The sequence below is a fragment of the Morone saxatilis genome, unplaced genomic scaffold, assembly GCF_004916995.1.
Source record: "Morone saxatilis isolate NCDOM2014 unplaced genomic scaffold, NCSU_SB_2.0 Contig12, whole genome shotgun sequence".
In the NCBI taxonomy this organism is placed as follows: Eukaryota; Metazoa; Chordata; class Actinopteri; family Moronidae; genus Morone; species Morone saxatilis.
Window position 1 is genome coordinate 4,136,634 of NW_023339674.1, and position 825 is coordinate 4,137,458.

Here is an 825-nt window from a genome sequence, read left to right on the forward strand (position 1 = left end):
TATCCTGCATCCGTTTGGAGCGTTGGTTGTAGAGCTCGGCGGTATGATCAAAAACTTGCATCACAGAATTTTTAGTACATAGAAAATCATTGCAGGAGATTAAAACCAGTACACTGGGTCATCCGGTATATTGCCCAGCACTAGCTGGTTGTGCACATCCTTATAAATAAACACGACGAAGCGTCTGTGGCGTGATTGTGTTTTTAAAAAGAAGGTATATCTCCGACTTAAAACTGTTAAAATAGAGGAAACCTTAAAACAGGCTACCAAGAACACATGCACTGGAAAACATTATCATACAGTTGTGTTTAATATATTGTTTATACGCTCCATTGTGTTTATTTTAGTCTCACATTTAACTGTTCATTCTTATCCTGTTCTGTTAAAGCAGACCTGTACTTTACATTTCTTTACCTGCGGGATCTTCATGGCAGACATGATGGCTTCGTTATAGAACGTCCGTCCTCCCTGGTTCTTATCAGGAAAGATCTCTGACTGGATAATTAGACACACACAGAATTAGAGATAATAAGATAACAGTCAGTATAATTCAGCTAACGTTCAGATCTCCTGAAAACTGCGTGCGTGTTTTAACCTGCAGTGGTAGGAAAGCTCCTCCTGAGTCGACCAGGTAAACACAAGGCAGGCGGTTCTGAATTGCTACTTCCTGTGCCCGTAGCTGCTTCTTCACTGTGATTGGATATGCTGTGCCGCCTTTTACTGTGGCATCGTTGGCGATAAACACACACCACAGGTCATTGATCCTGCCGATGCCTGGATTGATACATATAATAAGTCAGTGATACACAGCATCATATGGTTGAT

General features: G+C 41.3%; 1 protein-coding gene across 2 annotated transcripts in view; it reads right to left on the minus strand.

The window, feature by feature from the left end:
* si:ch211-198n5.11 (methylcrotonoyl-coenzyme A carboxylase 2) overlaps positions 1 to 825 on the minus strand; it is a 5,658-nt gene that overhangs the window by 3,316 nt on the left and 1,517 nt on the right. For both annotated transcript variants that reach the window (XM_035652862.1, XM_035652863.1), the window contains exons 5-6: positions 596 to 774; positions 415 to 495 (exon numbers count right to left, since the gene is read on the minus strand). In XM_035652862.1, the coding sequence (XP_035508755.1) occupies positions 415 to 495; positions 596 to 774 (260 nt within the window). The remainder of the gene's footprint in view (positions 1 to 414; positions 496 to 595; positions 775 to 825) is intronic.